The 12697-nt window shown below is 41.1% G+C and overlaps 1 protein-coding gene across 1 annotated transcript in view; it reads right to left on the bottom strand.

The window, feature by feature from the left end:
• Nucleotides 1-12697, bottom strand: part of OGDHL (oxoglutarate dehydrogenase L) — a 55175-nt gene that overhangs the window by 7919 nt on the left and 34559 nt on the right. Inside the window, exons 17-18 of the mRNA XM_064464844.1 lie at nucleotides 3972-4150; nucleotides 705-776 (exon numbers count right to left, since the gene is read on the bottom strand). Coding sequence (XP_064320914.1) covers nucleotides 705-776; nucleotides 3972-4150 — 251 coding nt within the window. The remainder of the gene's footprint in view (nucleotides 1-704; nucleotides 777-3971; nucleotides 4151-12697) is intronic.

Here is a 12697-nt window from a genome sequence, read left to right as displayed (position 1 = left end):
TCGCTTATCACGTGCGACTGACAGTGCCTAAATGTAATCAATCAAACATTATTTTGTGGACAAAAATAATTTTTAGATGAGGAGGGACATAGCTTTGGATCTATCATTGCCTCAAGGATAACAAACTCAGGGCCAAAGCTGAAACATCAATTTTATTTTGCCTTTTTTTTTAAGTTGGTGGACTTCTCAGTTAACGTATATCAGTGTTTCTTAGGAAATCTGCAGTGGGGAAGTGCATGCCCAGTATCCTGTAGAGCTATGTTCTTTTGTCTGTAGAAATGAATGACCAATGTATGAAGGTCTTAGGTGAATCAAATATAGAAGTTGCTTCTTTTCGTGCTCCCAGCAGTACAATTTAGCTCCACTGCAAAAAGCCAGGAGTAGTCGCACTTGGCTTCCTTTAGAAATTAGCTAGAGACCCCTATTTGCAGTACGCACAGCAATATACACAAGCAGAACCACTGGCCCTGAAGAACAGCCATAAAAAGATCATGCTGCAGGAGATTAATTGTATACGACCTCAGCTTTGGAATGAAGCAGCACATACTGCATACTTCCATCACTTTTACTGGGATCAAGTTAATGTTACAGCAACTCTTGAAGTTAAATCTTAACTCACTATACCTAGCTAAAAGGATGCTTCTTACAAGAAAAATATCTCTGAGATGTGAAGAGCAAAAAAAGGACATGACAAATCTACTTACTGGATAAGCATCAGAATCATCGTTGCTCATCTGCAGAAACCTCTCGGGCCTGGCTGATGAATGCTCTGGGCCCTGGTAAAGGTATCATTTGAAAAAACATTAAAAAGCCAAATCAGCAATCAGACATCAGTCTAGGTCACTCACTGCACTGGTACCTCCTGTCACCCTGGCAGCTCTGTACCGGGCTGCACACCTGCCCCCCAGCCAACGGCATCAAGGGCAGCAGTGAGAGGAGAGGGCACACCGCAGGACTGGAATCCTTTGTTTTCCATAAACTGCTTTCAAAGGAGAAGATCAGGTTTTACACAGATGTCCAATGCTTTTACCACCTGCAAGTAATACCCAGCTGCAGCAGAGCTGCACAATGAAGACCAGTGAAAGGGCAGTAGGTCCATGGGGGCACAAGAACGGCCTTGCTAATGCAGGGCAAAAGGAGCAGGAGGAATGTCAGGAGGAGAAACACCGCGTGCCTCCATGTACTGCAGTGACTCATGCTTCTTTGGGCCAAACCACAGTTGCACACTGAAGAGGAGCAAACACAAAGTTAGCTGCTGACTATCTTTGCTATATTAGCAAGACAACGAGCAGACTCAGGATCTCACTCCTACCATTGTTCCCTGTTCAATATAGGACAAAACAGCCTAGATTAATGCCTCGGCTAAAATGGATTAAAATACACGTACACGTTATCTGCCAAATTAAAGTATGATTAATTTCTGCTTCCTCAGGAGGTATTTTACATTCTGTCAAAGTACCGAACACTCACATCTGCTGCCTCACTAGCAGTACCCTAGGTAATTTCCTTTAGTGCACAAACATGGTTAGATCCATTTTACACTAGCAAAACAAGCATGCTGGTCACAGACAATATCAGGAATGAGGAGTGTAACAGAATCTGTTATCTTCCCTCTCATGTCCTTGTTTATAAAGGATGAAAGAAAGCTGTGAATGCAGTGTGCTTTTTTATTTATTGTTAACGCTGGCAGCCTTTGCTTGTTCAAGTGACAGTCACTATTAGGAAGGACTTTCATTTTGGAGACAGTTGCAAGGTATTTTAACCTGAAGACATAAACTATTACACTTCTCAAATCTCCCCGTGGCTCTGAAGTTAATGATGTTCATAAAGAGCTTTTTTCTTTATATGGCCGTGTCTCATCATAACTTCCTCTGTTGAAACTTTAACATATGATCTCCAGAATCACTCATTATTTTGACAGCTAGTAGTCCACCTTGATTCAACACATCATCCTCCCTACTTCCAAGTGTAGGATTCACTCTACTCAATAGACTAAGGGAATTCAAAAGAAAAAAACATTCCACTGGCAACAAGGAGTTATACAAACAGCCAGGAACTGTGCCTTGCTCTTTTGAACTCTGTCTCTACTTTTGAGGTGCCAAATGATCCGGTCATAAACAGGTAAGGGCTTGAGAACAAGAAACAAAGCCGCGCAAAACTATGTTGCACAGTAACAGTCCAGTATTGCAATACCTTTGCTGTAAATCAAATCTTACGCTAAGTACAACATATACATGTACAGACACAGTGCTCCACGAGCACGCTGAATTCAGTGCGCTGGAAAGAGAGACGTTACTAGCAAACAATTACAGGAGAGACACGCGAGGCTTCCCTAACATACACACGTACGCTGCCCCAGCAACAACCTCAATCCAGAGCCTCAGTGTTCACATCCATCTTTGAGTTCTCTGCTGACACCACCAGTCAGATCGCCAGCAACTGCTGCGTGGGACAGGGCAGGGTTTATTTCTGCTGTGACCACCTATCCAGTGAGACCTATACCGAATCCATTAGCTACTTTCAGATGAGTCCCCAAGGAGCCGCTAGGCAGCAGAGTCTTTCAATCACAGCCAACTTGTGTGTGACTGCATGACCTAGAGGTGAAGGGATCCATATCCCATTACGAATCCATCCCCAAATCATTCCATCCCCAACACTGTAGCTATAGAGAGAATAACACTCCTGTAATGGAAAGCTCCTCTGGGAAGATAACAGATTTCAACAGCCTGGCGGGATTCTTAAGTATTCCAAAAACACCTGACACTAATAGCAAAATAAGCATGTTTCAGAAGATCTGGGCAAATCCTAGCTGACAAGTAGCTAAGAGAAAAGAAAGCTTTAACTGCAGTGTAAGAAGCAGAGAACCAGCTCCCTTCAGCTGAGTGCTTCCACGCGGAGGACCACGCCTCCGGCTGAGGGCACATTCAGGCTGTCCCTCAGGACCCATTGGAAAAAAATGAATTTATCAAAACTCTTGTGAACATCATCAGACCCTTTATTCTTTACACACAAGCGGGTATGGAAAGCCATTCATAAGATATGAATGCACCCCAGTATATCAGAACAGGATTATAATTGAATGGAAATAAACTAAATTATTTGTAAAAATGGAAATGATGCAGTTTGTAGTGAAAGGGTCTAGAGCATTTATACAGATGGAGATTGCCACTGTGGCACATACTATGCTTTTTGTAATAGAACACTAGGAACATACATGCATCAATTCATGAACGTTAATGCATTTGAAAAGGAGAAAATTAACCTAGCCTGGCATGATGTTCATGTACCTTTAAAAAGATTTTAAAAGATTTGAAGAACAATTCTACTGCTGATATGAACTTCATATAACATATACAGAGCTTGCCCATGCCCTTTCCCAAAGAAAAGAAAGCCACCAAAGAAAAGAGAGTCAACAGCTAGTGGAAGGGGTTTCCTTTTCAGAAAGAGGGAAACTTCTTATTATGTCAAAGTTACCAATATCAATGATTTTTGAAGAAGTTTTAAAGTTGTTTCATATCATTTCATTGCAAGTGAGTTTAGTGCAGGGTTTACACACACATACTTCATGAAAAAATAAAACCAACCAATTACTGCTAGACACTAATGGTTTTTTCTTACTGTACGCTAATAATATGGCTTTCTAGGGAAATAAGGCAGTGTCTTAGGGAAAGGTACAAAAAAGAGAATGAAAAAAGCAAAAAAAAAAAAAAGGGAAAATGTGGTACACACCACTAAGAAGGACACATAGCAAAGAGCTTAGAAATATTTCTCAGTTTTCTTTGGTTCTCACTGATCACCCTATCCACATTCTTTTCTGTAGCACTAAAGCAGTCCAACGTGCCAAACAGTGCCTTCCTCCCCCAGCTTCATATCACCATGGGATCCCCAAGACACCTTTGGCTTTAACAGCCGCAGAGGAAGGTGCAGTAGCCAGCATTTCCCTCCCACATGCACCAGCCAGAGGCCCTCACCATTCCTTCCATGCCATGTGGCAAGAGCAAGACGATCCCGTTGTGACGAACCCACTTGGCCTGGCCGGAGCTGATGAACTGGTCTATTATACACTGAGCCGTGTTGTGGAAGTCACCAAACTGGGCCTCCCAGCACACCAGGGCATTGGGACTTGCCATAGCGAAGCCAAGTTCAAAACCTGAGAACCAAACAAGTAGGAGAATTAGAAAAGAAACAGTCTCGCTGAGAATCCTGTTCATTTCTCATTTAAAAAAAAAAATTCAAACAAAACGAAAACGAGAACATGAACTGGGTTTTTGTAGCCCTGTTATAAATCATGCAGCTTTCAGTAGTACCATTTCCATCAGAAAGATTAGCAAATAATGTTTTTCCAATACCAATTCCAATACTTCAAACTTTTCCTCAAGCATTTAAATATCATAGGAGTTTTTAAATGAACTAAACCACCTTGCTTAGCCCAGACTTTCTCAGGGTGTTTTCCTAAGAGCTCACTGAGGTAGTTGCCGTCTTTTCCTGTAAAAATCTACTTACAGCCCAGTACTACTTCAAGAAGCTACTTATTAATTTTATTACTTGCACAGCCCTGCACAACACTGTCTTTTTTTTTTTTTCGCCTCTCATATGCAGTGCTGAACAAAATTATTGGTGACATCAATCTTCAATCTATAGGCAGGATCATAGTCTTCGGATCTTCAAAACAACTTGAATGTGACTTGGGTAAGCAATCCTTTCTTTGGCAGGGTTAAGGAACCACTAGGTCTCTGCCTCAGTGGCAGAGAGGAGAGCAGAAGAGCTCTTCCTGGGGAGGACCCTCACTACCAGAAGGACTTTGAGGTGCTGGAGTGTGCCCAGACAAGGGCAACGGAGCTGGTGAAGGGTCTGGAGCACAAGTGTGATGAGGAGCGGCTGAGGGGGCTGGGGGGGTTTAGCCTGGAGAAGAGGGGGCTGAGGGGAGCCCGTCTCGCTCTCTGCAGCTGCCTGAGAGGAGGTTGTAGTGAGGTGGGTGTTTGTCTCTTCTCCCAAGTAACAAGTGATAGAATGAGCAGAAATGCCCTCAAGTTGTGCCAGGGAAGGTTTAGGTTGGATATTAGGAAATATTTCTTCACCGAAAGGTTTGTCAGGCATTGGCACAGGCTGCCCAGGGAGGTGGCTGAGTCACCATCCCTGGGGATATTTAAAAGACATGTAGGCATGGCACTTATGGACATGGCTTAGTGGTGGACTTGGCAGTGTTAGGTTTACAGTTGGACTTGATGGTCTTAAAGGCCTCTTCCAACCTTAATGATTCTCTGCTTCTCTGACATCACTAACCTGCCGTGTCAGGTTAACGCAGCAGGACAAACTAACCAGCAGCAGCCCAGTTGAGAGCAGCTCAGGTATTCTGCACCGAGCAAGCCAGGCAGCTTGTTGTCTGCTCTTAAAACTTGCCAAGGCCCAAACATAACTGACGGCTCTCAACAGACTCCATGGGTAACTCTTAAAGGGCAGAAAAAATTATTGCTCTCACTGAAAGACGTGCTGCTGTACGATAAAGCCCCAGCTCTTCAACAGGACCTGGGGAGATGGTTGACCATGAGAGAAAAGAAAACCAAACTGCTACTGCAACGTAAGCTAGATAATTGATTCTTAGTAGCTCTGCAAACGAAAAAGACAGAAAACTACAAGGGTGTTTGCATGTGCTACACGGCTTCTGCTGCATAGCTTCAAAACAAGTCCAAAATTTTGTGTCACATCAGAACATGAAAACTAGCTTGGTGCAATGTGCCTGTCTCAGTTTAATGACCACACTTAAATTTCAGCTATTTTCTTATACCACCTTCCACAGTGAACACCTAAATGTATCTAATAACATAAAAATATATATTTGATCTCTGCTCATATTTTTCCTTTGACACTTTGGTACAGCTGAGCCTGGAGTACTGAGCTAATACCTGTACTTACAGTCTATACCTATAGTTTGGAGTGATTAAAACCAAAGAAGTTACAGTTCTCAGTAAAGAACAGTGCTATGTGGCACTGCTCTGGATGCACAGGTTCTGACTGAGGGAAAACTGATTCAATAAACATAGAGAATAAATATTTGATGGATAAATAAGTTTTAGGTTGAAGTTTTTTAAGTTCTGCACAGAATATAACTGCAACATGGGAAGACTCTCATTGAAAGTTACCCCAGTGGAACAACTAGCTTTGCTGCTGTAAATTTAAAAAGCTGTGATAATGAGTTGTAATTCTTTCCTGAGTAACTGCAAGACACTAAAAAAACCTGAGTGTGAGCTAACAGACTGATATGGATTTTTTTATCTCTTTACAGCTTCCTTATTTTGAGATCTGCTCACGTAACCTAAGTTGTAGCGAGCGCCCCATCCCACTACCATTGATCTCTGCTGAACTCAGCTTCATGGTTTTGCTATGTACGAGTCACTGTAATTTCCATTTTTGTCGGGTTTCCTTACAGTGACACAGTAGCCACTCAAATGATGTTCTACAATATAGGCTTGACAGCAAAGCCAGCTTAGGCAAAAACGAACACAGTTTCTGGTAACAAAATATCTGTACTGCTTAATTTGTCCCACTGGCCGCCAGCCTCCCCCCACCCCCAAACAGTCACAAGAGCAGTGTACATTTACTTAACACAGAAATGCCCCTGAGACTGGCATTTGAGATGCAGAGAGAAACCCCTTCATATCTGAGAGGATGATACACCTATCTAGATACTATGCATTAATTTGGGTTTCTCCTTTTTCAACTTGCAGACATTCCCAGGAGTACTGAATAAAACCTCATGTTGTGGATAACATTTGCTAAACTCAAAGGCGGCTATGATCCCAAATACAATCATAAGTCAGGAACCTAACATGCCTCCTAAATACTGTATATCAGTAAAATCCAACACTGCTTTGTGACCACCAGTATTTAGTAAACTACAGTAAACTGTTGCGAAGCCATGATAAAATCCAAAGTCATTGGAACTATAGTTTCTGACTCTGATCAAACTCTCCTAATTAGAAAAGTTTCAGGAACTTAAAAAAACCTCAGGCTTCCTGGAAGAGATGAGCTTAGCATCTTGACATTTTCCACGCACAGAAGGCTACTGCTACAGGGTCACCAGCCAGTGATAGCTGACATCTCTCACATAGTTACCATTTGTGATTTATACCCTAGTGACTGGAGGCTGCAGTGCCTCTAGGAGAGCCTCTCTTTGCAATTCAGTGGGTAAGCGAATTACGTCAAAGAGAACTATAATACCAAAAAACTATACAAGCAATAATAGAAAAATACCTAAAATACTTTTAAGATGGTCTGGCATTCCAGGCATTAAAAAGATCTATTATATTATAACATAGAAGAGAACAACATGCGGCACATACAGCACATGAGTTACTGCAATGTCATCAGTGCCAGGGAACTGACTTAGCTACGGAGGAAGATTTCAGGATCAAGTCAAACCTATTCAAACCTTCTTTGTCCTTTTTAGGTTTTGTTCAACTTTTACTTTATGTTCATAATCAGAGAGATAATCAGAGCTTTAAGCTAAGACTGAGGTCTTTGCATGCTGGATGCCACAAACATACACATGTAGTTCCTTCCCTGAAAGTTTTACTGTCAAACCAGAATTAAAAATAAAAAAAAGAATCAAAGTGGAAAGAGTGAAGGACAAGCATTTCCACCTTATAAAACTGAGAACTAATGAATGTGCGGTTACAGAAAGCAGTGAGATTAGTCATGTATCAAAGAAGTCCCTCGGTAACCTGTAACATGAACTACAAGAACATCCTCCCAACACTTGACATAAAGTTTTGATATAGGTCATCTATGCATGAACCTGAAATTGCTTTAGCTTATTGTGATGACCACAGCTAAATTAGAACTGGAGGATTTCTTTCTTCTGCTCCAGGAACAGGCTCTTCAGTCAATGTCAGAACACAAACTTCCCTGGAAGGTTAGTAGAGGGACAACTGCAGGACAAATTAACTGCATGAGAGAAAAAGCAACAAGAGCTTCAAGTGAAATTATTTATTCACAGAGAAAAAAGTTTTACATATTGTTTTCATAGTGTGTCTTCATAGTCTACTCCTTGATAATTCCATCCCAGCTTTTTGTTGACCATCTCCATGGCAAGAAATCTTTGAGTCACTTGGTTTCTGGTCTGCTGAACTCTCAGCAGTCCATCCATGACTCCGGCAGATGCTCGTGTTCACACCAAAAGGCAACAGTACATTAGAGGCCAAAAGGTGACTGATAAGTCAGACAGACAGCCTTTCTTCTGTGAGTCACCATGACAGTGCATTACCAGAAAGGATGGCTTTTGCTGACCGTTCCTTTGGCCTGACAGCCTGAACAGCCTTTCTTTCAGAACACGTTTTAAATCTCTGTCCTCCTTATTTGTGTGATTCTATTGTTTTTAACACAATGCAAACAGTGGAAAAATTTCTGCAACTCCTTCAGTGTGTGTTCCCAAAGGTATCTGAAAAATAGATTTCCCTAGATAGGGTTGAATCCCATTCTAATTTTACACAAGCATTAAGAGACCATTTCTACTGATTGGGTGACATGGTTGAGAAAATATGCAATATGTTCAAGACTTATTTGCACATATGCTGCTCTCTGTAAGGATGGCGTAATCTAGCTTTTAGAGAACGAACTGAGGTCTTGACTGCTTGGAGTTATAAATAATCACACAGTGCTTTTCAAAGAGAATGGAGCTCTATGCATATTTAAAACTTGGTCAGAGCACACACATAATTCTGTTTCATGTACCAACATCATCCCTAAAATTCACACGGAAAAAAGAGCGTCATTTCTCATTTCCTATCTTAATGCCCACTTTGTGCTAATAATCTCCACAAGGTGACAATGTCACAGGTGAAGCTGCATTGTAAAGTGTGACCCTAATACAGATGCCTTTTGCAAGCTTTCTGGCAGCCATAAAAACATCTGGGTAAATATATCCAAATGTAATCTATACATTCTGGTTAATATTTTGAAATTAATTCTGCCAAGACTGCTATTTCATGGAATGTGTGTCTGTGGTATACCCATCGTTGGTATACCAGAACTCAATTTCCACCAGGCAAATGACAATGAGAGTTCCTAACATTAAATCTATTCCACCAGCAATTGCAAGGGAGTCTGTCAAGAATTACAACTCCTACCTGCATATGGAGAAAATAGTTTAAAGACCACGATCTGAACTGCTAAATTAAAAAACAAATATATATTGGTGGAAAGATCTCTAGACAGATGCAAGGTGAACAACACAGGAGAGGGTGAGGTGCTTCGCCTGAAAGGGATTTGTTGGGGCACCAGATGAGTCAGGGCCAGGGAAGGTGACCGGAGCTGGAAAGACTCCATCGTTCTAGAGACGGGACATGAACTGCAGGGGAGCAGGTTCCTACCCAGGCCCCTTGTGAGGGCTCAACCTCAGACCAGAGTAAAGGGTTAAAAAAACCTGCAGCAGACACCTTGTAAACTTTCATTGTTTGTGTCTGCAGAGACAAGAACTGAACATTTCTTCAGAACGCTGTACAAACTCTGAGTTTAAAGAATTAACTCTTACACAGCTAGAAACACAGAGAACAGGTTTAAGCTGTGCGGAAATCCAGTGCCAAGACAACCAGGCTGCAAGACATAGCTTTCAAAGAATGACAGGTAAAGAACCTGCGGACCCAAAGGGTGGTGGAGAGCCAGCAGCCAGCTCCCGAACATCAGGCTCAGAGCTCAGGGCTCAGAGCACACCAGGGCACAGGGGACCAGGACCCAGCACAGCAGTTTGGTAGCTTCCAAACTGAGGAAGAAAAATACACAGCAGTTGATTAAGGCTGCAAAACTAATGTTTTAACTGTTGAAGTTCATTAAGGTCCCTAGATGACAGGCATAGCAGAAATGCTTGTTTCTATCAGTCCAATTCCTGCTGTGCTCCCTTACTGTTCTTTCGCCACTCTGGCAGAGAGAGGTGTTGTCAAGCAAAGTGGCAGCTTACGCAGCATATTATGCTGTGTTTTTCCCCACAGCACTTTTCACAATTGTCATAAGAACTGTAGTTTTTCAATTAACGTACGTAAGGCTATAGCTTAATGTAATATGATTTCAAAGTGACTTAAGGCATGAATGTTAACTAGTGGTTATATAGGGCTTATCAGTGCAGGGATTTAATGTCAGAATGAGGAAAGTTACACAGGCAGATTTGTGCTATGTTTAACAGAAAATCTAAGCACAAGGACTAATGGAGAAGGGACATGCATCCTTTCACAAACCCAAGCACAGCCCAGGAGAAAGTGAAGCTAATTCCCAGCTGGTGGCTGACTATTAAACAGAAAGAGTAATGCCTTCTTAGAGCTCCATGCAGATGCCATTGAGAACCTGGTCCTCGGTTACTACAGTCTGTCCTATTTCCTAACACCATTTCTGACAGGGAAATGTATTTGCTACTCCTAACCTTAAAAATATGTTGTTCTGAATGAGTAGTAACACTACACATTGCATCCTAGGAATATATTGAAACAAAAAAAAAAAAAAAAAAAAAAGAAAAAGTTTAAATCAATACCTGTCCTCTCCCCTTCATCTTTTGCTTTAAACATGAACTTTCCCCTTGAAGAAGCTGTACTCCAGCTCTCGTGGTTCAGGAATTCGCTGAACTATGCACTAGTTCCAAGCCTATCTTGCCTGGAAGTTCCCTGGAAGTTCCCAGTATTGGATGTTACAGTGCTACAGCCCAAGACCTCTCAAAGCCAGCACCGAACCTGACAAGAGAGAATTGCACCTTCTGGACGGAGAATCAACACTACATTCTGAGGGCAGTAAAGAAAGACAGGAGATCCCTTCAAGTATTTAAAAAATGCTGAAAAGGTAGCATGGAGTACCTGTAAGTTACTTTTGCTTTTCTCCTCTATTTCAGTCAGCAAATAAGCTCAGACAAACTTCTTCGCTTAAATGACTTCACACAGTCACCACTTATACTCCCAGACATTGTTTCAGTAAAAGGGAAAATTTATAGCCAGATGAGTGGATGCACAACTCAATTGTAATAATCTGGATATAGCTAAAAATAGTCAACATGGGATGTCAAACTAAATTATCAGAGGTTGTTAAATACTGATTTAATGCCTCGGTACACACACTCCCAGCTTCCCGTATACAAAACATAGGCAATTGTTTGAACTACAAGTGAACAAGACTGGCATTGTTTTATTTCTAAGTGAAATCAATCTTGTCAGAGTATCATTTTAATGGAGCAGTTACACCCCAGGTGTTCCTAACCAGCTCAACAATAACTTGGTGCAAAACTCACAGCTCTGAACAGATGCCAGCTCTTGGCTTATGTACCTGCCAAGGAAATAATCTGTAGTTTTATCACGCTGGGCTCTTCAATCCATTTTCGCTTAGCTCTAATTCACAGAAACTAAGGGAATTCCCCAAATGCTTCTGAGGTGCTGCATGTTAACACAGTCATAAATTAAATTCTTAACACCTTTATTTTTTTTCTTTATATCCTCTCACAACCCTGCCCCCCCCAAGTACTTTAGGGCACTAATCCCAAACTGTTCCTTGTAACAGGTTTATATATTAGAAAAGAAATAGCAGTTAGAGAAAATAAAGTGTTGGAGGGTTTTGCTGCTCCAGAATAATCAACTCCTTGAACTGCAAATGTTCACTTATTCCTCTGAGTACTAAAAAGGAGACCCAGCGATGTTACCAGCCAAACAGGTAACAATTCCAACAGCCCCTCTTTGACTGGGGCTTTGACTGAGATGCTTAACTAAGAGAGACACGTTCACACACTGCTGCTTATCCCAGCACTGTCTACGGATACAAAACATAAGAGTAAACATGTTGGAGAACATTGATAAGTAAAAGCTAGCAAGGGAGGGAAAACTTAATTATAAAATCACTTCAGCATAGAAACATGGCATTTTAGTTTAAAAAAAAAATCACTCGTCAACTATTGCTATCAACTTCATCTCCTTTACTGCCAGAAAATATCTAAGACATGAGGGATTTAAAGTTCTTAACAATTAAAAATATCAATATTGTTGGTTTTGAAGAACGTGTCATCACCGTCCGTTGAACAGAATTGCACAGAAATGGGACTTCTGTTTTCAGTGGATGAACTAACCCATATTTTGCCCTATTGCTTATATTCAATGAAAGTTATTAAATCAACTTCACATTTCTGCTGCTGGGGAAGGGGGAATAGCAATAGTGAGCAGGATGAGATGAAGCAAGAGAAAGAAAGAGAGCCCACTGTTTAATTTTTTAAAGAACGGAATTGCGGCAATAAGAACTGCCCGTCACACCATATCAACACTAGGCTTCCTAGGCCTACTGAGGTGTAATTTTTGGAACAAAATCAGATTTCAGCCATATCCAGGCATTTGTCACTTTCACATTTGGATACATTATTTGAATGTAAAAAAAAAAACAAATCAGAAACCTATTTAGAAACCCCAGACCAAATCGAGAAACACTAGGAAACAAAATGAACAAACACAAACAAAAAAATAATTATCTGAAATTAAGGTCTCGCTTTTTATTTATCCCAGTTATTTTTCTTACGTTCATACACATCCCCTTTTGCACTCTCCTATTTAGAGTTTACATTTATGTGTTACTATATTAGCTTATAGATACACAAACTTCTGTTCACACCAATTCTACCACAGAGCTAATAAAAAATCTCAACTATTCAGCCCATGCTCCAACTATACTGTTTTATACCACTTTAATG

The sequence above is a fragment of the Phalacrocorax carbo genome, chromosome 13 (assembly GCF_963921805.1).
Source record: "Phalacrocorax carbo chromosome 13, bPhaCar2.1, whole genome shotgun sequence".
In the NCBI taxonomy this organism is placed as follows: Eukaryota; Metazoa; Chordata; class Aves; order Suliformes; family Phalacrocoracidae; genus Phalacrocorax; species Phalacrocorax carbo.
The sequence above is the reverse complement of the archived record's forward strand: the minus strand, read 5'-3'. Positions and strand labels throughout refer to the sequence as shown.